The 26,934-nt window shown below is 44.2% G+C and overlaps 2 protein-coding genes across 3 annotated transcripts in view; both read right to left on the bottom strand.

Moving 5' to 3' along the window:
• Positions 1–25,338, bottom strand: part of LOC141133635 (tripartite motif-containing protein 16-like) — a 62,209-nt gene extending 36,871 nt beyond the window's left edge. Inside the window, exons 1-2 of one of the 2 annotated variants that reach the window (XM_073623129.1) lie at positions 24,680–25,338; positions 14,895–15,085 (exon numbers count right to left, since the gene is read on the bottom strand). The gene's annotated coding sequence lies outside the window, so the exon portion shown is untranslated. The remainder of the gene's footprint in view (positions 1–14,894; positions 15,086–24,679) is intronic. The other variant, XM_073623127.1, reaches the window with a different exon arrangement.
• LOC141134350 (E3 ubiquitin-protein ligase TRIM39-like) lies at positions 22,701–24,558 on the bottom strand (the record flags this gene model as incomplete). Its single annotated transcript, XM_073623920.1, has 1 exon — positions 22,701–24,558. A coding segment is annotated over one exon (603 nt), but the record flags the coding sequence as incomplete, so codon positions are not given.
• Positions 25,339–26,934: the final 1,596 nt, after the last annotated feature.

Raw genomic sequence — 26,934 nt, 5'->3', positions numbered from 1 at the left:
CGATGTGGTTCCCAAAGAAAATTGACGTCCTTTTTTTCCCACAAATAGAGTTTTCTTTTGGTGGTATTTGATCGCCTCTGCTGTTTTTATTTTTTGCGCTATAAACAAAAAAAGAGTGACAATTTTGAAAAAAACGCATTATTTTTTACTATAATAAATATCCCCCAAAAATATATAAAAAAAACAATTTTTTTCCTCAGTTTAGGCCGATACGTATTTTTCTACATATTTTTGGTAAAAAAAATCGCAATAAGTGTATATTGATTGGTTTGGGCAAAAGTTATAGCGTCTACAAAATAGGGGATAGATTTATGGCATTTTTATTAACCACTTCAGCCCCGGAAGGTTTTACCCCCTTCCTGACCAGAGCACTTTTTACAATTCGGCACTGCGTCGCTTTAACTGCTAATTGCGCGGTCATGCAATGCTGTACCCAAACGAAATTTGCGTCCTTTTCTTCCCACAAATAGAGCTTTCTTTTGATGGTATTTGATCACCTCTGCCGTTTTTATTTTTTGCGCTATACACGGAAAAAGACAGAAAATTTTGAAAAAAAATGATATTTTCTACTTTTTGTTCTAAAAAAAATCCAATAAACTCAATTTTAGTCATACATTTAGGCCAAAATGTATTCAGCCACATGTCTTTGGTAGAAAAAATGTCAATAAGTGTATATTTATTGGTTTGCGCAAAAGTTATAGCGCCTACAAACTAGGGTACATTTTCTGGAATTTACACAGCCTTTAATTTATGACTGCCTATGTCGTTTCTTGAGGTGCTAAAATGGCAGGGCAGTACAAAACCCCCACAAATGACCCCATTTTGGAAAGTAGACACCCCAAGGAATTTGCTGAGAGGCATGTTGAGCCCATTGAATATTCATTTTTTTTGTCCCAAGTGATTGAATAATGACAAAAAAAAAAAAAAAATTACAAAAAGTTGTCACTAAATGATATATTGCTCACACAGGCCATGGGCATATGTGGAATTGCACCCCAAAATACATTTAGCTGCTTCTCCTGAGTACGGGGATACCACATGTGTGGGACTTTTTGGGAGCCTAGCCGCATACGGGGCCCCGAAAACCAATCACTGCCTTCAGGATTTCTAAGGGCGTACATTTTTGATTTTACTCCTCACTACCTATCACAGTTTTGAAGGCCATAAAATGCCCAGATGGCATAAACCCCTCCCAAATGACCCCATTTTGGAAAGTAGACACCCCAAGCTATTTGCTTTGAGGCATGTTGAGTCCATGGAATGTTTTATATTTTGACACAAGTTGCGGGAAAGTGACAAATTTTTTTTTTTTTTTTTTTTGCACAAAGTTGTCACTAAATGATATATTGCTCACACAGGCCATGGGCATATGTGGAATTGCACCCCAAAATACATTTAGCTGCTTCTCCTGAGTACGGGGATACCACATGTGTGGGACTTTTTGGGAGCCTAGCCGCGTACGGGACCCCGAAAACCAATCACCGCCTTCAGGATTTCTAAGGGTGTACATTTTTGATTTTACTCCTCACTACCTATCACAGTTTCGGAGGCCATGGAATGCCCAGGTGGCACAAACCCCCCCCAAATGACCCCATTTTGGAAAGTAGACATCCCAAGCTATTTGCTGAGAGGCATGGTGAGTATTTTGCAGCTCTCATTTGTTTTTGAAAATAAAGAAAGACGAGAAAAAAAAATTTTTTTTTTCTTTTTTCAATTTTCAAAACTTTGTGACAAAAAGTGAGGTCTGCAAAATACTCACTATACCTCTCATCAAATAGCTTGGGGTGTCTACTTTCCAAAATGGGGTCATTTGGGGGGGGTTTGTGCCACCTGGGCTTTCCATGGCCTCCGAAACTGTGATAGGCAGTGAAGAGTGAAATCAAAAATTCACGCCCTTAGAAAGCCTGAAGGCGGTGCTTGGTTTTCGGGGTCCCGTACACGGCTAGGCTCCCAAAAAGTCTCACACATGGGGTATCCCCGTACTCAGGAGAAGCAGCAGAATGTATTTTGGGGTGTAATTTCACATATTCCCATGGCATGTTTGAGCAATATATCATTTAGTGACAACTTTGCGCAAAAAAAATAAAAAAAAATAAAAAATTGTCTCTTTCCCGCAACTTGTGTCACAATATAAAATATTCCATGGACTCGACATGCCTCTCAGCAAATAGCTTGGGGTGTCTACTTTCCAAAATGGGGTCATTTGGGGGGGTTTTGAACTGTCCTGGCATTTTATGCACAACATTTAGAAGCTTATGTCACACATCACTCACTCTTCTAACCACTTGAAGACAAAGCCCTTTCTGACACTTTCTGATTACATAAAAAAAAATTTTTTTTTGCAAGAAAATTACTTTGAACCCCCAAACATTATATATTTTTTTAAAGCAAATGCCCTACAGATTAAAATGGTGGGTGTTTCATTTTTTTTTTTCACACAGTATTTGCGCAGCGATTTTTCAAACGCATTTTTTGGGGAAAAAACACACTTTTTTAAATTTTAATGCACTAAAACACACTATATTGCCCAAATGTTTGATGAAATAAAAAAGATGATCTTAGGCCGAGTACATGGATACCAAACATGACATGCTTTAAAATTGCGCACAAACGTGCAGTGGCGACAAACTAAATACATTTTTAAAAGCCTTTAAAAGCCCTTACAGGTTACCACTTTAGATTTACAGAGGAGGTCTACTGCTAAAATTACTGCCCTCGATCTGACGTTCGCGGTGATACCTCACATGCATGGTGCAATTGCTGTTTACATTTGACGCCAGACCGACGCTTGCATTCGCCTTAGCGCGAGAGCAGGGGGGACAGGGGTGCTTTTTTTTTTTTTTTTTTTCTTTATTATTATTATTTTTTTATCTTTTTTTTAAACTGTTCCTTTCATTTTTTTTTTTTTAAATCATTTTTATTGTTATCTCAGGGAATGTAAATATCCCCTATCATAGCAATAGGTAGTGACAGGTACTCTTTTTTGCAAAAATTGGGGTCTATTAGACCCTAGATTTCTCCTCTGCCCTCAAAGCATCTGACCACACCAAGATCGGTGTGATAAAATGCTTTCCCAATTTCCCAATGGCGCTGTTTACATCCGGCGAAATCTAAGTCATAAAATGCTTGTAGCTTCCGGTTTCTTAGGCCATAGAGATGTTTGGAGCCACTCTGGTCTCTGATCAGCTCTATGGTCAGCTGGCTGAATCACCGGCTGCATTCTCAGGTTCCCTGTCGAGACAGGAGAGCCAGAGAAAAACACGGAAGACGTTGGGGGGGGGCATTCCCTCCCACTGCTTGTAAAAGCAGTCTAGAGGCTAATTAGCTGCTAGGATTGCTTTTACATGAAAGCCGATCGCTGGCTGAAAAGAATGATACCAAGATGATACCTAAACCTGCAGGCATCATTCTGGTATAACCACTCAAAGTCGTGAATGGCGTACCTGAAGACAAAAAAATGGTTAACAATAAAGCACAGTAAATGGTAAGGTATAAAAAATTGCATATCTGAAAAGCAAACATGATAAAACATAATAACAATAAAACATTGCAGAATAGAATACAGTAAAAAAGAACAGAACAATAGAGAGAGAGAATAGAGAGAGAAAGAACAATAAAACGACAACTATTTTTTTTTTATTTTATATTTTTGTATGTGTTTTTTTTTTTTTTTTTACACTTTTTTTGTAACTAACTTTTATAACGGTAACCGGTTCCAGGTTCGGGTCTCTCAAAATGCGATGGCATCTTGGGAGACCCTGTGAAAGTGTGCCTAGTCTGTACAATGCTGTACCCTACGCTAATACTCAGCTAGTGCATGGTAGCGTTCAAAACATTCACCAATGCAAAGACCAGGATTGTCAGGACAGGAGGGACAATACTAGCGGGTGTCACGCCTATATCCGCGCTTGCTGCAGACACGACATCTTTTTTGGGGGTTCGTTGGGTAGGGGTACTCGGGAGGACATAAAGAAAATGCCTCTCATGCAGCCGACTGCATTTGGTTGGGGATGTGAATGGGGGAAGTACGGGCGCTGCAGAAGCGGTGGGTTCCCAATTAGGATTGGCGAATGCAGCAGGAAGGGCACTATGGGCACGACGGGCCTGTGTTTGTCTTTTTGGTGGCAGCGGGACACTACTTGTGCTTGCCACCTCACCAGCTTGAACTGCACTTATGGGACTCGCCACGTCACCAAGTTTTACTGCAGTGCTGGTTTGACTACGACCGGGGTGTACTAGGCCGCTGGTGCTTGCCAGTTCACCAAAACGCTACCAAAAAAACTGTTAGCGATCGCAGGGATCAGGCCTGACTCTGCGAACGCTGCAGTTATGCGTTTAGTGTTTTGTAAGTGTCAGTGATCGATCGATACTGCACTTGGGTGGGCTGGGCTGGGCCGGGCGGAGGGGCAAAACGCAGGTGCTAGCAGGTATCTGGGCTGATCCCGCTAACACTGCGTTTGTGGGAACCCTAAACTGCTGGGGACACTAGTATAGATCTGATCGGATCAGATATTGATCCGTTCAGATACTATACCACTAAGGGAGGTGTACGGTGCGTGCGTGGGTGTTAGCGCGACCGGCGCTAACCTGACGCTGCCTGGGGCTGGTGCTTGCCAGTTCACCAAAACGCTACCAAAAAAACTGTTAGCGATCGCAGGGATCAGGCCTGACTCTGCGAACGCTGCAGTTATGCGTTTAGTGTTTTGTAAGTGACAGTGATCGATCGATACTGCACTTGGGTGGGCTGGGCCGGGCCGGGCGGAGGGGCAAAACGCAGGTGCTAGCAGGTATCTGGGCTGATCCCGCTAACACTGCGTTTGTGGGAACCCTAAACTGCTGGGGACGCTAGTATAGATCTGATCGGATCAGATATTGATCCGTTCAGATACTATACCACTAAGGGAGGCGTATGCTGCGTGCGTGGGTGTTAGCGGTACTGGCGCTAACCTGACGCTGCCTGGGGCTGGCGCTTGCCAGTTCACCAAAACGCTACCAAGAAACCTGTTAGCGATCGCAGGGATCAGGCCTGACTCTGTGAACGCTGCAGTTATGCGTTTAGTGTTTTGTAAGTGACAGTGATCGATCGATACTGCACTTAGGTGGGCTGGGCCGGGCAGAGGGGAAAAACGCAGGTGCTAGCGGGTATCTGGGCTGATCCCGCTAACACTGCGTTTTTGGGAACCCTAAACTGCTGGGGACGCTAGTATAGATCTGATCGGATCAGATATTGATCCGTACAGATACTATACCACTAAGGGAGGCGTATGCTGCGTGCGTGGGTGTTAGCGGTACTGGCGCTAATCTGACGCTGCCTGGGGCGACGCATATCACCGCCGGGCGATCAGGGGGCTAAACCTTTATTCGGTAATAAACGGCGGGTTCCCTGACACTATAAAAAATAAACAAACTAACCAGCGTCACCCGTAACGGTTATACGGTGATCAGTGGTGAAAGGGTTAACTAGGGGGCAATCAAGGGGTTAAAACATTTATTAGGTAGTATATGGGGGTCCCTGTCGCTATAAAACGTTGACGGCGACCCTAAATATTTAGGTCCCTAACTAGCGTCACCAGCGACACTAATACAGCGATCAGAAAAATGATCGCTTAGCGACACTGGTGACAGGGGGTGATCAAGGGGTTAAAACTTTATTAGGGGGGGTTAGGGGGGTATCCTAGACCTACAGGGGGGTAATACTAACTGCCCTAACACTGTAACTGTCACAAACTGACACCAATACAGTAATCAGAAAAAAAAAAAAAAATACTGCTTGCTGTCAGTTTGTGACAGGGGGGGGGTGATTGGGGGGGATCGGGGGGCGATCAGGGGGGGATCGGGGGTGTAAAGTATGCCTGGCATGTTCTACTGTGTGTGTGTGTGTTGTGCACTTACATGTCTTCTCTCCTCGGCGCTGGACGGAAACTGCCAAAGCCGAGGAGAGATGACATCACATCCTCTGCCTGTGTGAAACTACACACAGGCAGGGGAGGATTCCGATTGGCTGGGAGCGATCGCGAGGGGGGGGCACGATCGGATGGTCTCCCCCTCGCCTCCCGACGCTCCCAGTCAAATGCCGACCGCCGCTGGCACCGGGGGGGGGTCCGATCGGACCCCCCCGCCCGCGGGAGGCAGATCACGTACAGGTACGTGATTCTGCCTGCCCGTGCCATTCTGCAGACGTATATCTGCGTTAGGCGGTCGGCAAGTGGTTAATAATTTTCTTTTACTAGTAATGGCGGTGATCAACGATTTTTATCGTGACTGCGACATTATGGCGGACAGATCGGACACTTTTGGTGCTATTTTGGGACCATTCACATTTATACAGCGATCAGTGCGATTAAAAATGCACTGATTACTGTGTAAATGTGACTGGCAGTGAAGGGGTTCACCAGGAGGTGGCGCTGCAGGGGTTAAGTGTGTCCTAGGGAGTGTTTCTAACTGTGGGGGGGAGGGGCTGTGTGTGACACAACACTGATCACCGCTCCCAATTACAGGGAGCTGTGATCAGTGACAGTGTCACTAGGCAGAAAGGGGAAATGCTTTTTTACCTTAGCATTTCCCCGTTCTTCCTCTCTGTGGGACCCGCAGTTGGACTCACGGAGCTCGCGGCGGAGTACAATAACGTGATTTCGCGCAGCGGAGCCAACCTGCTGCAGGAAAACTGCGGCGGCTGGTCCGCAAGCGGTTAAACCGCTTGAGAACCCTTTTGCTTATAGCAGTTGCTCCTCAGATACCAGGCGGCCTAGATATGCCTTTTACTCGCAATGGTGCCATAACTTCCGCCAAAATTTTTGTAAAAATTCTGGGTGAAGAGGAAAGGCCGAAGGGTAGAGCTCGGAATTGAAGGTGCATGGTTTCCTTTTTTTGTTTTTATTGCTAACCTTAGAAATTTCTGACAACTTTGATGTATTGGTATGTGTAGGTAGACGTCTTTTAAGTCTAGGGAAACCATATAACAGTTTGGAGGTAATAGAGCCTTCACTGAGTATATAGAATCCATTCTGAATCTCTTGTAAGTTAAGGATAGATTTAAGGCTTTGAGGTTGAGGATTAGTCTGACCTTTCCCGAGGGTTTTTGTACTCCGAATATGTGGGAGTAGAAGCCATGTCCTCTCTCTTTCTTTGGTACCTTGGTGATTAGTCCTTGTTTTCTAAGATCTGTTATGGCTCTCATTAACCCTCTGGCCTTTTCTCTATTTTTTGGAAGCTTGGTGGTATAAAGTCTGCTTGGGGGTGATCTTGAGAACCCTAGATGATACCCATCTCTTATCGTTCTCAAAATAAACCGATTGGAGGATATCTTCTCCTATTGTGAGAGGAAGGCCCCCAGTCTTCCTCTCACTGTGACTAATTTGTCATTGTTTATTCCGGGTTTGCTCAGGACTAGGGATGAGCTTCGAGTTCGAGTCGAACTCATGTTCGACTCGAACATTGGCTGTTCGCAAGTTCGCCGAACAGCGAACAATTTAGGGTGTTCGCGACAAATTCGAATGCCGCGGAACACCCTTTAAAAGTCTATGGGAGAAATCAAAAGTGCTAATTTTAAAGGCTTATATGCAAGTTATTGTCATAAAAAGTGTTTGGGGACCTGGGTCCTGCCCAAGGGGACATGGATCAATGCAAAAAAAAGTTTTAAAAACGGCCGTTTTTTCAGGAGCAGTGATTTTAATAATGCTTAAAGTCAAACAATAAAAGTGTAATATCCCTTTAAATTTCGTAGCTGGGGGTGTCTATAGTATGCCTGTAAAGGGGCGCATGTTTCCTGTGTTTAGAACAGTCTGACAGCAAAATGACATTTCGAAGGAAAAAACCCATTTAAAACTACTCGCGGCTATTGCACTGCCGCTCCGACAATACACATAGAAGTTCATTGATAAAAACAACATGGGAATTCCCCACAGGGGAACCCCGAACCAAAATAAAAAAAAAAAATGACATGGGGGTCCCCCTAAATTCCATACCAGGCCCTTCAGGTCTGGTATAGATATTAAGGGGAACCCCGGCCAAAATTAAAAAAAAAATGACGTGGGGGTTTCCCTAAATTCCATACCAGGGTCTGGTATGGATTTTAAGGGGAACCCCACGTCAAAAAAAAAAAAAAAACGGCATGGGGTCCCCTCAAAAATCCATACCAGACCCTTATTCGAGCACGCAACCTGGCAGGCTGCAGGAAAAGAGGGGGGGACGAGAGTGCGCCCCCCCCTCCTGAACCGTACCAGGCCACATGCCCTCAACATTGGGAGGGTGCTTTGGGGTAGCCCCCCAAAACACCTTGTCCCCATGTTGATGAGGACAAGGGCCTCATCCCCACAACCCTGGCCGGTGGTTGTGGGGGTCTGCGGGTGGGGGGCTTATCGGAATCTGGAAGCCCCCTTTAACAAGGGGACCCCCAGATCCCAGCCCCCCCCCGTGTGAAATGGTAAGGGGGTACTTACCCCTACCATTTCACTAAAAAACTGTCAAAAATGTTAAAAATGACAAGAGACAGTTTTTGACAATTCCTTTATTTAAATGCTTCTTATTTCTTCTATCTTCCTTCATCTTCTTCTTCTTCTGGTTCTGGTTCTGGTGCGCGGAGGAGGGATGGAGGAACCGCTAGGAGGGAGCCTTAGATAAGATCTTTGTCTCTGAAAAGGTATCAAGCTGCTGTGACCGGAGAACACAGGACTTGTATGCTGGACAAGATCGGTACGGAAGAAGTAGCAGTAAAGGGGCAAAGAGTAGATCAGCTTTCTGTGACCAGGGACACAGAACTGCCAAGTAGCAACAGGTCAGTATGAACTGAACAAGGAAAGAGAAGCTATCAAGAGTAGTGCTGAATTCTGTGGCTGGGGAACGCAGCATTGACAGTAAAGGACTGGCTGGGAACAGTAGTCCACCTATTACCATGTGTCAGGCCAACGGGAGCAGGTACCGTGATATCTCTGGTCTGGTTAGCACATTGGTAATACCTTCCAAAAGACTGTGTGGCTGTCTGTTTCATTGGGGAGAGGCTGTGGTTCTTGATTCGCAGAGGCAATACCATTACAGTCTGCAAGGTGGAATTATTCAGAGTGATTCTTTCTTGTTCCAATGGAAGTGGTGAACATACCGCTACATTTGGAGGTCCCACTGAGATCTGCCTTCACAGTTAACCTGCTGGCCGTCGCCCCTAGAAACCGTCAACAGCTGGGGGAGACTTTGCCTGTTTTGCCAAGTTTGGGATACACCGAGGGAAAAGGACTGTGTGTTTGCTTCTTAAAGTGACTTTGTTACAGGTCATTGCCCATAGCAACCAAACCAAGCTTGTTGCCAAGTGCTGTTTCCCATAGCAACCGTCCAGGATCAGCGCAGCCTGCGCACCTCCTGCACCCAGTTGTACCAACGGACACTCACAAATGTAACAAATTCTGCAACTCAGTGACTGTAACCATGTGCTGTTGTCTATGGCAACCATGGCGGGCGATCGCGTCCCAATGGATTACAAATATGTCCGACGCTTTGCATGGCGCGGGCATCATCCACTGTTTGCAAACAGCTTTATTGTCCTGCTAAACACAGTTGAGAGTGGGGAGTGAGATTGTGGATGTCTACTGTTGCCCTTAGTAACATGGACACAAGAGGTTGTCGTTGACGGGGTTCTGCATGTGTCAGTCTCTTACGGTAGGACATTACAATGGAGACACTCTCCTGTGTCAATTGTGACTGCTGCCAAGTTAGCCTGCAATTCAACAGAGTCTGCCGCCAGGTGTCGCTCTGGTGCACTCTGAAAATGCATGGTTACAGTTCCTCGCATGCTGAACCAACAAGTGGGGGGTGGAGCCACGCCCCAGAGGAGAAGTTAACAAGTATTCAGCATGCTACGCGCCAGACATGAGACAAGGGAAGATGGAGGAAGGTGGTCAGAGCACAACCGTCATGCAGTGGTCGCCTGATACGCAGGGCCAGGTGCTAATTGATACCGGCATCCGATTGGAGATGACCGGAGGACTGGCCTTGGGAGTGATCGCAGGGGTGGAGCGGCTGTGTATGCTTTGTCCGGGATGTCCCAGACTGACGGCTGGAGTCAGCGCCTGGGCTCGCAGTGGGCACTGCGGGAACCCACTGACTTGTCTGGGACCGGTGCAGCCCGGAGCGGGCCATACGTCACCCACCCCTGCGGTGAAGGAGCTCTCATCTGGCTTGTCTATTTCGGAGTTCTCAGAGGCCAAGGCCGAAGAGGATGTCGAGGAGACCCACGGCCTGGCCAGGGGCCCGGAGGATGCCAGTGTTAGTGGACAGCCTCCGGAGGAGATCCCTGAGGAGCCGGCCATAAGTAAGTCCTTTGCGGTGACTGTTCGGAAGGAGCCTAGGCTGCAGGAGGGGGATCCCTCGGGTGAACCGGACAAGGTGAGTAAGGGCCGGGCTGTGGACTGGGGTTCTCCCCAAATGCTGGAGAAGTATGAATCCGTGGAGAACCTATTTGAATGGTCCTCCCCAGAGGAAGGTTCATCCAGTGATGAGGAGCCGTGGGTTCTAGGGAATTTCTCATCTCCTGGGGCTTCAACAAAAGCACCGGAGGAATCACCGTGCCCAGCGCAAACCCCAGTCCAACCTCACAGACTTTCTACCAGATCGCCAAGTGCTTTTTCTGAAGGAGCATACATGTATCGACAATGGGTCAGCAGGGCCCCTGACTCCTGCGTTTTGCCTGGCAGAGGGAGGCCCAAAGAATTGCCTAGGCTCTCTCAGGTTCCAGAGGGAGGTACAGCGGAGGGTTGCTCTAGAGAGGGGCCTGGACTACCCCTATGTTCCTGATCATGTTATGGAAGTTGTTGAAAACTCCCAGGAGCAGTGGGAGAATGACATGATCTGGGACTACTTACATTTCCCAAAACCAAAGCAGCTGCTGGAGAGTGAAGTCTGGGTCGGTTTCAAGGACATACATCGAGAATGGAAGCTTGGGCGGGCTATCTATAAGGACAGCTGTCTCAGCTTCTCCACTCCAGGAGGGGCGGAGCCACCACGTGCATCGGCGCCATGCCTTGTGCACAGTGATAGACAGCCGCACTCAGCGGTGTCTTTCTTCCTGGCACACAATGTGTCACTCCAGGCGGGGGCAGGGATCTCTGTTGCGCTCTGCCGCCAACCTGGCGGGCGCACGGAAGGTCCCCTCCCCCATTTGCCAATCGCATGACGTTAGGGGCGGAGGCACATGGCGGATGTCCGGGTATTTAGGCGGGGGTTTTGGCACGGCATACTTCCTCCTCAGCTGGGTTCTTTCTACACATCCACTAGATAGTACATTGGTAAGCATTATGTTCACCACTATATTTCTATCACATATCATCCTTTCAACGCACTTACTAGCCACCTACATGTGGAGTGTCATTCGTATATACTTTCACTCCTTTACCCAATTCACTTCTTTTACATCTCTTTTTGCCCTATTTTTCCTGCTGTGTTTATTCACATTCATTTCTCTCCCCTTTTCTGTCTTTTTCTACATCACCTCTTACCCCTCTTTCCACTACACTCTCACAATTCACTGCATACTGATTTTCCCTTATGCCTTGCAGGATATTCTTATATTCTATATACTCCAGTACAGCATCTCTATACTTTTACAACACTTTGATACCAAATAATTGAGTTATATATATAGCTATTTTTACAATCTCTTATACTGAGTATACTATATAAAGCTATATTACTATATATAAAGCTATATTACCATATTATGAGCTACTTAGGATACCATAACCATTGTTACACCTACTACCTTTATATATACATTCATAAATCCTTTCATTCTGAATATACCCTGCATGACTTGGGGGCAACACCTTTGGCCCTCTTTCCTCTTCTTTCCCTTTTTTTTCTCTTTCCCTTTCTCTCTTTTCTTCTCTTCTTCTCCTCTGTTTTTCTTTTCTAGCATTAGTGGACACCTCTGCACCCCTTACACCAGAGCATACCACTTGATACTCTTTGTTATATCCATTCTTGTATATTCACATACTTGCATATATACATTTATACTCATTCAATTTATTCCAGTGAGCAAGCTCTGTAATGACTCTGGGTGACATTTGGGTCCAGCCCTCTCTTCTTCTTTTCCATCTCCTTGCCGTGCCTGCCCTACGCCTGACCATGGTCCTCCATGCTTTGACCTTCGTCCCTTCAGCTCCCGTGGGACATGCTTTCCGACCGCCCTTGCCGGGGCTTGGCCCCTGAAGCCAATTGCCTGACAAGTAAGTATGGGATCATTAGCTCTGGCTTCGCATTTTTGTCCAATCATAACCTATACTTGAATCTACTTTTTTATCTGTTGTTACAGACATCAGATATACACATCAGCCCCTGATGATGCGAGGAGAGCTCGCAAAACGCATCGGGTTAGAGATGTATTATGTATATCTGTACTCATTTTACTTTGATCAATGTTATCTTGGCTATGTTTTTAGGACCATTATGTCATGTTGCCGTTCTTATGTATTGCCATCTAGATGTATGACCTGTATTGTATGACAATGATTCCAATAAATTTAATATATTTTTTATACTATTCTATTCAATTACTTGTGATCATCATGGACACCTCATTCAAAGTCCCATGGGCGAACCTTTTTCTTTTTATGTGCAAATTAGGGATGGAGGTGCCTCATGTTAGGGAGCAGTCTTCAGCCTCTTTCTTTTTTCATCTATAAGGACAGAGTGCTGGTTGTGAAAGCAGGACAGAACACCCGCAGCTACTCCATCTCGGTCAGAAGTGAGGGGGACAGTCGGAAGAGGTTTCCGGACCCGAGGTACTACCTGTAAGCTGGGACTGCTGTTTGTGTTGCCACAGGTGGGATATTGTACCCTTTTTGGACTGCTGGATTGCAGCCGGGTTAAGGTGGGCTTCCACAAGGACTGTCTTTTAATGCAGGATGTCCGCCACTCAGGGTGCCTGACAAGGACAATGTCATGGACACTGGAGCGTGCTGTCTCTGCTCAACCCTTTTCTACTTACTCAAGAAAAAGGAGTCCTTGTTTAGGAGCCAAACAGAAAGTTAATTTGCTTACGGGCACATGTGTTTAATTACTGGTGTGTCTGTCTAGGCTGCACTCTGCAGGAGGTCTCTTAGACTCCTTTTGAGGTAGTGACAGCTCTAGCAGGGAACCACATGCCACTTCTCTGTGTTTGTTCTGTCACCAGACAGGGGATTATAACCCCCTCTGTTTGGTGAAGTGTTGATTTCAGTTAAGTTTTATAGTTAGTTGTGTGTTTGTTATGTCTTCTTTTAGGAAAATCCTGGGATGTGACGGCTGTACATCTCCACCGTTGGAACAGATGAAGACCTGTGGTTAGCATAGTATTCTTCCCCAGGGAGCAGTGCTCTCGTTCCCCTTGTATGTCACATTAAATGTAGGGATGTGCAGTTAGAATGTATAGAGTGTGCAAATGTACATGGTCACAGTGTATATGTGTCATTTTATACTTTTATACAATGTTACCCCTTCCAAGTTTGTTTCCTTATTCCCCATCCAACTAAATTGATATGAGATGCCTTTCCTCCTTAGTTAAGGAGGTATCTTGCAAATTCCCTTTCCTACAACTGAGGACAGTTGTGATTTTAGTGGGGGTGGGGGTGAATGTAGCAGCCTCTACCTGAAGGTAGGTGCTAGATTAGTATTTTTCTATGGCTCAGGGTCCAAGTGCAGGTAAATTTAGTCAGGCCTGTGTTTTAGGCTGGGCCTGGTTGTTTTAATTTGGGACTGGGAGTGTTTGGTGTAGTGGGAGGTGTGGCCACCTGTGCTCTGACTCAGAAGCGCCTCCCCTGCTTTCAGACAGATTATTCTGGAAGGGGGGGTTGGACCTGAGGTTTGAGTGTAAGGAGCTCTGACCAATTACCTTTTGGTGCAGGGGCCAGGCCTCCCATATAAGCTGAGGTCTCATGCTGGCAGGGAGGAGTTCTGAAGTGCAGGAAAATACAGCATGGAATGTTGAGTTGCTGGTCCAGGCATCCCCACGCGGGAATGTGCCGAGCGCGGAGGAGGGATGGAGGGACTACTATGAGGGAGCATTAGATAAGGTCTTCGTCTCTGAAAACGTATCAAGCTGCTGTGACCGGAGAACACAGGACTTGTATGCTGGACAAGATCGGTACGGAAGAAGTAGCGGTAAAGCGGCAGAGAGTAGTTCAACTTTCTGTGACCGGGGACACAGAACTGCCAAGTAGCAACAGGTCAGTGTGAACTGAACAGGGAAAGAGAAGCTATCAAGAGTAGTGCAGAATGCTGTGGCCGGGGAATGCAGCATTGACAGTAAAGGACTGGCTGGGAACAGTAGTCCACCTATTACCATGTGTCAGGCCAATGTGGGGGAGGTATCGTGATATCTCTGGTCTGGTTAGCACATTGGTAATACCTTCCAAAAGACTGTATGGCTGTCTGTTTCATTGAGCCATCGGGGAGAGGCTGTGTAGGCTTCTGGCTCTTTGATTCGCAGAGGCAATACCATTACGGTCTGCAAGGTGGAATTATTCAGAGTGATTTTTTTCTTGTTCCAATGGAAGTGAAGAAATAATATGTCAGTAGTTTTGCAGTGAAGGATTTGTACCAGAAAAGAAGAAGCAATAGTCTGCAGAGAAGTTATTCAAAGGAAGGAGACTGAGGAAGCAAGGTTTGCATCCAGTTGTGAAAGGCCAAGGCCACTGAATAACGTCTTACAATAAGCTAAATGCTATGGGCATCTTATATCGTCCCTTCTCCCATCCAAGTTGTGTCCTGCAATAAACGTAACAAAACCGTGCAAATGACTGTTCATTGTCTTAACTGATATATGGGAGTCTGGCAGCAGGGTGATTGGCGGATTGCTAAGTAACCAAGTGGTGAACATACCGCTACACATCTATTTCCCAAAGACAACCTCTAGATATGACGCTGATCACCTGCATTCAACTTCTTTGGTCGACCATGGCGAGGCCTGTTCTGAGGGGAACCTGTCCTGTTAAACCGCTGTATGGTCTTGGCCACCGTGCTGCAGCTCAGTTTCAGGGTCTTGGCAATCTTCTTATAGCCTAGGCCATCTTCATGTAGAGCAACAATTCTTTTTTTCATATCCTCAGGATTATGGACACAGCTGAGGAATTGCAAAGCACATAGTGATCCAACCACAGTATACACTTCTCACAGTTACATATTGCATTCAGAAATTGCTAAGCCCCCATTCACATTCACATTGACTGCGGCTTTGACATCGTGCGACTTCACCTGAAATCTCATGATTTCAAAGTGGCATCTCAGTGCAACTTCATGTGTGACTTTGAAGACATCTGTGGGGCTCTATGCACAGATGTCTATTGAAGTCGCCAAAAGTAATTCATGTACCTTTTCAAATCGAAGCGGCACTGCAAAGTTAGTGTTGCATCGATTTGAACACTGCCATTCCCAGCAATAGAGTCCAAATAGACATGTGCAATTTGTTGCGTTCTGAATTTGTTTTTCGACAAATTAATTAATTCGGAAATATTCGAATTAACGAAAACCCATTTGACAAATTTTTCCGAAAATGAAAATTTAAAAAATTGAAAATTCGGGAATTAGAAAATTTGGAAATTTAAAAATTTGAAAATTTTAAAATTTGAAAATTCGGAAATTTAAAAATTCTAAATGGGAAAATCCAAAAATATGAAAATCCGAAGATAAGAATGAAATTCCAAAAATTCAAAAGAACGAAAATCCGAAAATTCTAAAATCCAAAAATGTGAAAATCCGAAATAGCTAACGAACTAATGAAAATAACTATTACTAACTATTAAATTATAGGTATTGGATTTTCCTTTAAAATTTAATTTGGCTGTTGGTGAACGTAATGAATACGAATTTATCCGAAGTTACAAATTATCCAAAATAATGAATGCCGCATCTAATCAAATGGACCTTAACAAATTATTAATAATAATAAGAAGAATAAGGTTTTATTATTATTATTAATATTATTATTTATTATTATTAATTTGTTACGTTCCATTCCTTTAGATGCAGCATTTGTTTTTTTGGATAATTCGTAACTTCGGATAAATTTGTATTCGTTGCGTTCACTAACAGCCAAATTTGAAAGGAAATTCCAATAACTATAATTTAATAGTTAGTAATAGTTATTATTAGTTATTTTGGATTTTCGAATTTCCGAATCTTCGAATTTCAAATTTCCGAATTTTCTAATTACAAATTTTCAAATTTCAAAATTTTTAATTCTCTGATTTTCGAATTTCGATCATAACGAATGACCCCCCCCCAAAAAAAATGAAATCGAATGAAACGAAAAGGAACACATTTTTTGGCAGTGCACATGTCTAGGTCTGACTTGTCATGCGATTTTACCAGACTGTCTTTTTCTGTGTTTAGATAGGGTGCATATCTTTTCAGAACCTCCGTTCAAAAGTATCGGCTTCCGAAGGTGTGTGATCTGTTCTCCATTCCTCTCCATCTTCTGTGATAGGACAGGGGCTGCCTGTATGAAACCATGAGGAGGATTCCAAACCAGCGATAAGCCAACCACACAACATGGAAACAAAGGAGACAGGAGGACCACATTGACCACTTCCTCATGGAGGAGCTCTGCTCCTTCCACTGCTCTGGGGGTGGGACAAATGACTAGAGGGAGCGCGCAGGCAAAGGGAGAGAAGAGCTGCTATGAATCATGGGACACGGGAATTCGTGAATCATGCGACACAGGAAGTCATGAATCATGGGACACAGGAAATCATGAATCATGGAATACAGGAAGTCATGAATCATTGGACACAAGAAGTCAGTGAGAGGAGATTCCTAACCACTTCCCTACCGCCCTATTGTAGAATGACATAAGGTGGCTCAGTTATCCTAAGTGGGCGTCATATGACGACCAGCAGGATAAGCCACTCGTGCATGCCCCCGGGGGGGTGCACAGAGTGACGATCGGTGGTGTGTGACGCTCTGACACATCAAATCTCCGATCGTGGTAAAGAGCCTATGATGTAGGCTCTTAACCACGTGTCCAATCACAGCAGTATTCAGGAAGTGCTGGTAATCGGCTTTCCTCCATTCGCGCTAACAAAATGCGAGCAGAGGAGCTCTCCTGACAGGGGTGTCTGTGGTGATTATCAGCGCAGCCCCCATCAGAGGTGCCAATCGCACATGCTAATTAGTGCCCATCAGATGCCAATCAGTGCCCATCAGTAATGCCTGTCAGTGACTTCACATCAGTGTTGCCTATCAGTGCCATCTATTAGTGCCCACCAGTGCTGCATATCAGTGCCACCTATCAGTGTTCATCAGTGCCGCCTATCAGTGCCCATCAGTGCCACATATCAGTGTCACCTATCAGTACCAGTCAGTGCCGCCTATCAGTGCCCATGAGTGCCACCTATCAGTGCCCATGAGTGCCACCTATCAGTGCCCGTCAGTGCTGCCTATCAGTGCCCATCAGTGCTGCCTATGAGTGCCCATCAGTGTTGCATATCAGTGCGACCTATCAGTGCCCATCAGTGCCGCCTCATCAGTGTCCATCATTGCAGCCAATCAGTGCCCATCAGTGAAGGAGAAAACTGAATTTTATAACAGAAATAATAAACTTTTTTTTTTTTATATCCAGGATATCCCTGTACTTGGCTGCATTCATCTTTCCCTCGATTGTAACCAGTCGTCCTGTCCCTACAGCTGAAAAACACCCCCACAGCATGATGCTGCCACCACCAAGCTTCACTGTTGGGACTGTATTGGACAGGTGATGAGCAGTGCCTGGTTTTCTCCACACATACCGCTTAGAATTAGGGCCAAAAAGTTCTATCTTGGTCTAATCAGACCAAAGAATCTTATTTCTCACCATCTTGGAGTCCTTCAGGTGTTTTTTAGCAAACTCCATGCGGCTTTCATGTGTCTTGCACTGAGGAGAGGCTTCCGTCGGGCCACTCTGCCATAAAGCCCCGACTGGTGTAGGGCTGCAGTGATGGTTGACTTTCTACAACTTTCTCCCATCTCCCGACTGCATCTCTGGAGCTCAGCCACAGTGATCTTTGGGTTCTTCTTTACCTCTCTCACCAAGGCTCTTCTCCCCCGATAGCTCAGTTTGGCCGGACAGCCAGCTCTAGGAAGGGTCCTAGTCGTCCCAAACGTCTTCCATTTAAGGATTATGGAGGCCACTGTGCTCTAAGGAACCTTAAGTGCAGCAGAATTTTTTTGTAACCTTGGCCAGATCTGTGACTTGCCACAATTCTGTCTCTGAGCTCTTCAGGCAGTTCCTTTGAACTCATGATTCTCATTTGCTCTGACATGCACTGTGAGCTGTAAGGTCTTATATAGACAGGTGTGTGACTTTGCTAATCAAGTCCAATCAGTATAATCAAACACAGCTGGACTCAAATGAAGGTGTAGAACCATCTCAAGGATGATCATAAGAAATGGACAGCACCTTAGTTAAATATATAAGTGTCACAGTAAAGGGTCTGAATACTTAGGACCATGTGATATTTCAGTTTTTCTTTTTTAATAAATCTGCAAAAATGTCAACAATTCTGTGTTTTTCTGTCAATATGGGCTGCTGTGCGTATATTAATGAGGAAAAAAATGAACTTAAATGATTTTAGCAAATGGCTGCAATATAACAAAGAGTGAAAAATTTAAGGGGGTCTGGATACTTTCCGTCTCCACTGTATATATATATTTATATTTTAAATTTGACAACTTTGTTTTTTTTAAAAAAAAGTAATTTTAATTTCTGCATTTTACAAAAACATGTGGCAAAAAATGAAAACTTCAAAAGACTCACCATGCTTTTTAAAAATATCTTGGGATGTTTTTTTTTTCAAAATGTGGTAATTATGTGATTGTTCTACTGTCCTGGTGTTCCAGGGACTTCAAATGTGAGGTAGTTGGGTAATTAGATTCCCGATTTACTCCCCTTGAAAGTTTTAAGTTACTCCTTGGTGTTTTGGCAGCAAAAAAGTCTCACACATGTGGTATCCCCAAACTCAGGAGAAATAGCAGAGAGTGTTTTGGGGTGTAATTGTAAGTATGCCTATGCTGTGTTTGAGAAAGATCTCATTAATTGACAAGTGTGTGTAAAAAATACATTTCCATTCTCTTTCTTCATTTTCCAAAAATCTGTGTAAAAAAAAATATGAATTTCAAAAGACTCCCCATGCATTTAATGAAATATTTTGGAGAGTCTATTTTGGAAAATATGTTCATTTTGTGGGTGTCTCTCCTGTCCCGGCACTTTAGGGCCTTGAGAAATGTGATAGGAAGTCAGGCAATCAGGTGCATATTTTATGCTTCCTGCAAGCCTGAAGGTGCTCTTTGGATTTGGGCCCCTCTATGCATCTAGGTAGCAAAAAAATTCTCACACATGTGCTACCCCCATACTCAGGAGAAGTAGAGGAATGTGCTTTTGGGTGTAATTGTAAGGATGCCCATAATGTGTATGAGAAATACCTTGTTAAAATGACTGTGAAATAAAATCAAGTTTTATTTATTTTCTTAATTTCCAAAATAAGTGGCAAAAAAAAATCACAACTTCAAAAAAACTCGCCATGCTTCTAACTAAATTCCATTGAGTGTCTTCTGTGTCCTGGCATTTTAGGGTTTCAAGAAATGAGATAGGCAGTTGGTACATTAAGATTGCAAGATTGATCAATTGTCAAATATATACCATATATTACCAAATATATACCATAGTTTGTAGACTCTGTAACTCTCAAACAGTCTAAATAATATACACTGATTTTTGGTTTATAACAAAGAATTGTGGAAAAATAAATTTGCCCTAAATTTATGAAGAACGATTTTTGTAAAATTTTATAGCAGAAACTAAGGGAAAAGGTTTTTTTTTTTTACAAAATGTTCATTTTTTTTCTTTTATAGTATATAGTAAAAAAATAAAAAACCAGTGGCGATTAAATACCACCAAAAGAAATCTCTGTCTGTCTCAAAAATGATATAAAATTAATTTGGGTACAGTGTTGTATGACTGAGTGTTAGTCAAAAATATGAGAGCGCTGAAGACGAAAAAGTGGCTCGGAATAGAAGGGGGTTTAATATGTCGGTCTTCAAGTTGGTAAATAAAATGTCTCATGTATTGGACTGTGGTAGAGGATACTGTTTCCCATTCATCTTCTTCTTTTCTTCTTTTGGATATATCTTTGATGTATGATTTAAGAATATATATATATATATATATATATATATATATATATATATATATATATATATATATACCGTATTTATCGGCGTATAACACGCGCTGGCGTATAACACGCACCCCAAGTTTAGGAGGGAATTTTAAAGAAAAAAACTTTTAGGAGGGAAGTTTAAGGAAGAAAAATTACATTTAAATGCCCATCAATGCAGCCTTATCAGTGTCCATCTGTAGTCTTGTCAGTGTCCATCTGTAGCCAGTGTCAGTGTAGCCTTGTCAGTGTCCATCTGTAGCCTTGTCCCTGTGTCATTTGCAAACTTGTAGCTACACTGCCGTTTAAAAATGGCACCGCCGTTCTCGGTGGCTCTCAGACGCACTTGGCCATTTTCGGCGGCTTTCGGCCACTCTCGGTGGCTTTCGGATGCAGCGGGACTGCGAGAGGCACCGAAAGCCGCCAAGAATGGCCGAGAGCCGCCGAGAAAGGTCGAAAGCGGCCGAGAGCTGCCGAGAATGGCCAAAAGGCTAACAATCGGCGGGGGATCGGCGTATAACACGCACCCACCATTTTCCCCTGATTTTAAGGGGAAAAAAAGTGCGTGTTATATGCCAATAAATAAGGTATATATATATATATATATATTATATATACACAGTATATGATCAGCTTCACCTGTTTCTATGCCCATCTCTAATATTCATAATCTATGGTACAGAGGTGACTGTTTATTGAGGTTATCAGTCATAGTGGTACACGGCTAACGTTGTATTGTTTTTATTTTCTTAGAGGATAATTGGCTAATAAAGATATATTTTTTCTTATTATGTTTATCCTGATATTAATACTTTACGTGTTTTAATTGAATTTTTTTGTAATTTTTGACTTTGGAGTCAGGGTTTGTGTATTTTTTTCTTCTCTTTTTTTATGTCCCCATAGGCATATTTTTAGGAAGCCATGTACAGTACCCTACTTGCTCCCCCACCAGTCATCTGTCTGAATTGTATTGAGAAGCACAGAGACCCAGTGATGATGCCGAGTCTACATTTAAGGTATGTAATGAATCCAGAAAGATTTTATTTATACATTTTGTTAACATGTTGATGTGGAGGGAGGAGGAACCCAGAATGGAAAAATATAAGCAAATAAAATGTAATGACCTCACATGTATGCCCCAATGAGGTGTGTAAACCTGTTCTTCCATTATTAGCACTTTCTTTACCCACTGGAATTTGTTCTGACCTTTAAAGATTTAGTTTGTTGAGTTTGTCCCCCAGCCAAATTTTCCCCGTCCTTCCCTGATACAGGCCTAAGCCATCACTTCATTGTTACCATGTATGTATAAACCCAACTGGCAATGTCAGTACATCAATAGGATAGAAGAACACCGCATGAATCTGATCAGTAATTCTAGAAATGTTCATAGAAGACAAATAACTCCTGGGGGCCTACGTACAATTTACCAACCCACCAGACAGCTCTTTATGAAGGAGATAATGGAGGATGTGCTGTAATTTGGTAATGGACGGGTAGAATTTCCATGGACCTCACATAGACATCAAGAATAATAACTGAGGAACAGAAAATCATCTATCCAAGCCGGAGCTCCTCATAAATCATTAATGAAGATTGATGAGACTGTGATGGGAGATGCTGGATGTTGGCACCATTTGTTTTACTTTTATCATATGTGTAACAGAGAAATGTTTGCTGAAAAGTCCATATAGAGATCGAGATTGTAAAAATCTTTGTCTTGCTGTAATAGAAAACTTTTATATGGACACTTACCTCCAGACCATCTCTCTTCATTAATGGATATCATCTGTAATAATCACAATCACTATATTACACTGTCCTCATCCACAACCTTCCCTTAGAAAGGCTCAGATAACTTTGTATTTTTCCCATGACCAACGATTATCCCATAGACCAAGTTGTAGGTCATACTGAGATCTGTAGATGTATAGTAAATGGTGATATACATGGATCCAGCTCTAATGGAAGCTCATATGAATCAGGGATCCAATGTATCACTTGTGAATTGTCCCTTAGAAACCATAATGTCAAAGATAAAATATTGTGTGCTCCTTGTTATTATGTCAATTTTGATCTTGCAATGTATGGAAAATGTCAATACAACTTTTGCTTCATTAGCTAACATTACCCAACCTTGGTTGGAGTCGGTCATTGCTAAAAAGGCTCAGACCTCCTGACAATGGATGGAACCCTCCTTGGTATTAGGGATCGGTGACTGAAACACACTCACTTTTATTACCATCATCCTCCTGACCCGTGTGACAATGCACACCACTGGGACCTCTCAGAAAGGACACCAGAGGATGGATATGAAACCATCTGGACTGCTGACTGGACCAGTGAGGTCAGACAAGTCATACCTAAATGAAACAGGCTGAGCTGAGTGGAATAAAACTTCAATGGGTCCATGTCTACTGAGGACCACACCAACCTCATTCCAGAAAATGAGAAGAGCACCTTGGCACTCTACTCTCTATTACTAGACCAGCTAGTGCTGGGCTGTCTTATTGGAAAGCCCAGAATTCTCTGTAACACAATGTCATGGAAGAGATCTGTATTAAATGTTTATTTTTAGAATTAAAATTTCACACAAGTCATAAGAAAAATGACATAAAAGATCAGTTTCCCCCAAAATTAATAAAATGAATCAAAAGACATATTAAGGATTATCATTCAGCATTTTGTATTTGGGTAAATTGAAAATAAACAACACAACAAGAAATTCCCCGGCTTTAGAGAGAGTAAGGGAGGGTTATAACTCATGTTAGAATTTTATTACCATCTGTTTTCCATTGGGGAGATTTCCCTTCACTTCTTGTCCAATAACCAAAACAGGAAGTGACAGGAAATCCCTCCAAAGTGAGGAAATGAACTAGTCTCCCCATTGGAAGTTTTCCTCTCTATTCCAGCTCTGGTAACAACTCGGAATTTGGGATTTTCTTTTACTTTTGGTGATAACATTCACCAGCACAGAGAGGGGGGCTCTCTCTAAATGGGACGGAGACAGCAATAAAAACCTGACAGGGGCTCTATTCCCTCTCCACAATAGATAGGTAGATAGATCACATCCCCCTCGCTAGGGTTGCACCAATGCAGTTTTTTATCGGCGAGTACCGATACTTTCGGTCAAGTACTCGCTGATAACAAGAACCGATAATTTGTGGTGAGTTTTGCATCTATGGAAAATGAATGGGCGCAAATCGCACTGCAAACAATCGCATGCAATTCGAACTGGAATGCGGTGCGATTTCCCCACCGCTCCTGTGTGAACCCAAGCTTGTCATAATGATTTCAGCCTGGGCTCGCACAGGAGCAGTGCGGCAAACTGCATGCAATTTGCACAGGAATCGCACCACATTTTTGCAGTGTGATTTTCACCCGTTCATTTTGTATGGACGCAAATTGCACCACAAATTATTGTTACTGGTGCATCCCCACCCCTCGCTATAATTAGAGGTTTTCCAGCCAATCACAGTGATCTGAGAGGGAGCGATGGAGAAGTCTCATAGAAATATATTTATTATAGAAAACCCTGCGGGACTAATAACATATAATAGGTGTTCTATCCCTCTAAAACAATGAAACCTTAAGTATATTTTAAGTATATAAATGTATATAAAATTACAATCATCATAGTAAAGAAAAAAAAATTGAATACAATCACATTAGAACTCAGAGCAAGAAATAAGTGCAAATCCCTTTAAGTATGAAGCCATATGAATGGAAGTTCATTAGTGAAGCCAAAACAATTGTTTATCAAAGTAATGTGATGTGCCAAAATCACTCCACTCCAGTGCTAACCTCATTGTATTACATCCACCGAGTGCTCAGGCCTCCTTCCCCTTCTCATTCCCCCCCCACACATCTTTATACGACCTCTCCATACCCATAACCCAGCATGGAGGGGCTCAGTGAAGGTGGTGGTGAAGGTGTGGAGATGTCGGATCGGGTCACACAGATCATAAAAGGAGATCCGTCCGGCCTCATAATCCAGATATATCCTGACTCTGTTACTGGAGATTTTGGTGGATAAGCGGATCCCTTTCCTGTCATGTGTCACCCAATACTGTTTACCTTTAATGAACAAACCCCAGGACTTATTATTCCATCCAATCAGTGACTGCACTTCTCTTCCCCTGTCTATACTGGGGTAACACATCCCAGCTATCCAGTAATCTGATACCCCGAAATCCACTTCCCAGTAATGTCTCCCTGAGGAGAAACTCTGACTGCTCAACACCTGAGGATAACGCTGAAATCTCTCTGGTGTTTCTGGACGATTCTGGTTTCTACATGACTTGAATACAGTTTTCCTGTCATCTGATATATGGAGATCATTATGAGCTGTATTTACATCCAGTATTATATCTGCAGCTCCCTGTATATAGAAGGATACGTTATTATATCAGATAATGTGTGTAATGTGTGCGATATCTCAGCCACATCCAGACCCCCTCCATCATGGAGGAGCTTCTCATGTCTCCCTCTGTCCTCATTATCTCCATCCTCAGTATCACACAAGTCACCTGTGTCTGATTCCTGTAAGACAGTCAGTGGATCCGTCATGTTACACAGCTCCTCAATGTGACGTATCTTCCTGGACAGCTCCTACTTCTTTATTTCCAGATCCCGGATAGAAATGGAGACCCTCTCTGCCCTCCCGGAGATTTCCCTCAGGAAATTTCTTCTCCAGGTCCTCCAGACGTCTCCTGAGATCTCCAAACAGGACACTGACTCTCTTGGTGTCACCAAGATGTGTTCTGGGGACTTTTTGTGGACTCTCAGGTGTTTATCACACATAGAAACCTCGCAGTGCAGACAGGATCTAACAGCAGGTATAGGAGAGTCCACACAGTAAGTACAGAAGACCCCGGACTCGTGATCTGGCTGAGCAGACAGGAAATTCTCCACTATGTTACGTAGTGTTATGTTCCTCTGCAGTGCAGGCCGATCCTGAAACTTCTCTCTGCATTCAGGACAGGAATATCCTCCAGACCCCCCCTGTCTTTCCAGCACACGATCAATACAGACCCGGCAGAAGTTGCTTCTACATCTCAGGTTTACAGGATCTGTATAAATGCTCAGACAGACGGAACATTCCAGCTCAGCTCTTAGATCAGCAGACGTCTTCACTGACAGTAGAAGAGAGAAACTAAAGTGAAAATCTCTGACTCCGAGGAAGATTGCAGTTGGGAGGGGTCACATCTTCCTACACAGGGCGAGGCTGGGCTGTGACTTGTACTTTATTCATAGGATTCATTATATGGAGAGACACCAATATTGGAAGAATCTCATCCATAACAATGTGCCTGTCTCTTTGGTTCCTTTGGTGAAAATTAGGGCCTGTGTAAACAAATTTCATTCAGAACAGATTTTCTTTCCATGCAAGTGAATAGGAATGCAAAAACAGATTAATCCTGTCCAGGGGCGTAGGGAGGGAGTGGCTAGGGGGGTCTGAAGCCCCGAACGTGACCCCGAAAAGCCCCGAGTCTATGGAATGCTGCATTCCATTGTTACCCCCGAGCGCCGGCCGCCGGGACCGATCTGATTGTTGGTGCGGCCGAAAGTGTCCGAGTGCGGCCGAAAGTAGCCGAGTCCCCGAGTGCCATAGCAGCCGAGTGCGGCCGAAAGTAGCCGAGTCTTCGAGTGCCATAGCGGCAGAGTGCGGCCGAAAGTAGCTGAGTGAGTCCCCGAGTGCCATAGCGGCCGAGTGCGGCCGAAAGTGGGCGAGTGCAGCCGAAAGCAGCCAAGTCCCCGAGTGCCATAGCGGCCAAGTGCAGCCGAAAGTGGCGGAGTGCCGCAGCTCCCGCCTTCTGGAGCGGGACGTGTGACGTGACGTCCATTTTAGCCTGCAGGCTCCAGAAGGCGGGAACACTACATCCCCGCTCGGGCGGGCGGCTCTCTTCTCCTCTCCTCCTCGGCTCCTCTCTGACAGCGACAAGTGACTGACTGCCTGCTGTGACCGCACACCACGGCTGATCTGAGGTAGGTCAGACACACAGTTTGTGTATGTAGGTCAGTGTATGTAGGTCAGGCAGGTCAGTGTATGTAGGTCAGGCAGGTCAGCGGTCAGTGTATGTAGGTCAGGCAGGTCAGTGTATGTAGGTCAGGCAGGTCAGTGTATGTAGGTCAGGCAGGTCAGTGTATGTAGGTCAGTGTATGTAGGTCAGGCAGGTCAGTGGTCAGTGTATGTAGGTCAGTGTATGTAGGTCAGTGGTCAGTGTATGTAGGTCAGTGGTCAGTGTATGTAGGTCAGTGTATGTAGGTCAGTGGTCAGTGTATGTAGGTCAGTGTATGTAGGTCAGTGGTCAGTGTATGTAGGTCAGGCAGGTTGGTGTAATGTTCAGTGTCAGGCAGGTGTGTTTACTGCTGGTCAGCATTGATGGGCACTGGTAAGTCACACAACCCCACCACCCAGCCCAAAAAAAAAGCCGCGCCAACCACCACATACACTAAGCTACTAAGCTGTTCCTTGTAGTTCAACAGACCAGAAAGCAAATTGGTTTGGTATTTGTAGTTCCACAGTCATAACATGCAAAGCTGTTTTGTTTATTGCAGTTCCAGAAACAGGCGCTCTGTTCTGACCATGTTCCTGCACAGGTCTGAGTACTATAGACATCGGCCGGCCTCACCTGCTGAATAATATAATCAGATCACAGCTAGTACCTGCTAAGCTTGTCTATCTGTCATTCCACAGCCAATCAGAGTGGCTGCATCCTTCCAGAGAGGCTCAGATCAGCAGACACAATCGCTGACAGCAGAAAGCAAAGTGACAGTGAAA

The sequence above is a fragment of the Aquarana catesbeiana genome, linkage group LG03, assembly GCF_042186555.1.
Source record: "Aquarana catesbeiana isolate 2022-GZ linkage group LG03, ASM4218655v1, whole genome shotgun sequence".
In the NCBI taxonomy this organism is placed as follows: domain Eukaryota; kingdom Metazoa; phylum Chordata; class Amphibia; order Anura; family Ranidae; genus Aquarana; species Aquarana catesbeiana.
The sequence above is the reverse complement of the archived record's forward strand: the minus strand, read 5'-3'. Positions and strand labels throughout refer to the sequence as shown.